A 1,030-nucleotide genomic window follows, 5' to 3' on the forward strand; every position below is an offset into this window, starting at 1 on the left:
TCCAGTGTCCACGGGGCAGAGACTCAGGAGGGCCGGCCGAAGCCGCGGCTGCCTGCTCTGGGGCTCCTCCACGCCTGATGAAGAAGAGTTGCTGAAGTCCAGAAGAGAGATTTGGGTTTCAGAGTTCTCTAATGCCCCTAACGCCACCCCCCCCCAAGTCCCGACGACAGGTCAAGGCTCTCTTCCCCCCCCCCCAAGCCGGTGCCCCGTCTCTACTCTATTTACACTGCGAAAGGCGAGGGGGGTGGAGGGGGGGCTGGCTGGAAGCACGGGCTCCCGTGTGCTCTTCTGTGTGGCCGACCGTTCAAACTGGAATTGCTCCCTGTGGGTTTTTGTTTGTTTGTTTGTTTGTTTCAGTGTCTTTTGTTTGTTTTCAAGGACGGTTAAAAGTTTTCATCAGGCAGGACGCAAACGTCATTCCTAAGGTTCATATTTACAGGAGTCTACAGTAACGACAGAGGCAGCTTCCCCCTCCCCCTGTGCCAGGTGCCCCCAGCCCTGCGCCCGACGGACTCCACCCAGTCTGCACGGACCTTTGGTAACTAAGCCCTTCCCCCCACCCCCTGTCCTGAAGCCACGGGCCGAGCCCTCCGCACTCGGGCCCCCGCTCTCCCCGCCTCCAGCGCCTGGTCATTCGGGATGGTCTCAGGCCTCTTGTCCCGGGACGTGACGTGTTGCCAAGGGTGTCCCTCTGCCCGGCGACTGGGCAAGGCATTCCCACCCTGCAGGCTCAGAACTGCCCACACAAACGGTAAAGCATCACAGTTTGAAAAGTTCCTTCCTTCCTTCCTTCCTCCCTTCTTCTTCCAGACACTGGCCTCAGCAGTGTGTTTTGCAGGCACCTTTCTCGTCCCCGTGTCCCCCCCCTCCCCCCAGTCTCACAGGTAGATCTCCCGCTTGGCGGTTTGGGAGGATGGTGTGGTGGCTGCCTGGAAGTCTGAGGTCTGGGTGAGAGGGATTTCCTCCAGGGGGGAGTCCTTGCAGGGCTCATGGCTACTGTTGGAGAAGGCACTGTACGTGGGGAGCAGGC

At 59.9% G+C, this 1,030-nt stretch overlaps 1 protein-coding gene across 1 annotated transcript in view; it reads right to left on the reverse strand.

Annotated features, from left to right (window-relative positions):
* Positions 1-858: 858 nt before the first annotated feature.
* LOC107115764 (protocadherin-9-like) overlaps positions 859-1,030 on the reverse strand; it is a gene marked incomplete at its 5' end in the record, with an annotated part of 40,083 nt that continues 39,911 nt past the window's right edge. Inside the window, one exon of the mRNA XM_015417530.1 lies at positions 859-1,018. Within this exon, the coding sequence (XP_015273016.1) occupies positions 879-1,018 (140 nt within the window). The remainder of the gene's footprint in view (positions 1,019-1,030) is intronic.

Source organism: Gekko japonicus, unplaced genomic scaffold (genome assembly GCF_001447785.1).
Source record: "Gekko japonicus isolate JY-2015 unplaced genomic scaffold, Gekko_japonicus_V1.1 scaffold4503, whole genome shotgun sequence".
NCBI classification, from domain to species: domain Eukaryota; kingdom Metazoa; phylum Chordata; class Lepidosauria; order Squamata; family Gekkonidae; genus Gekko; species Gekko japonicus.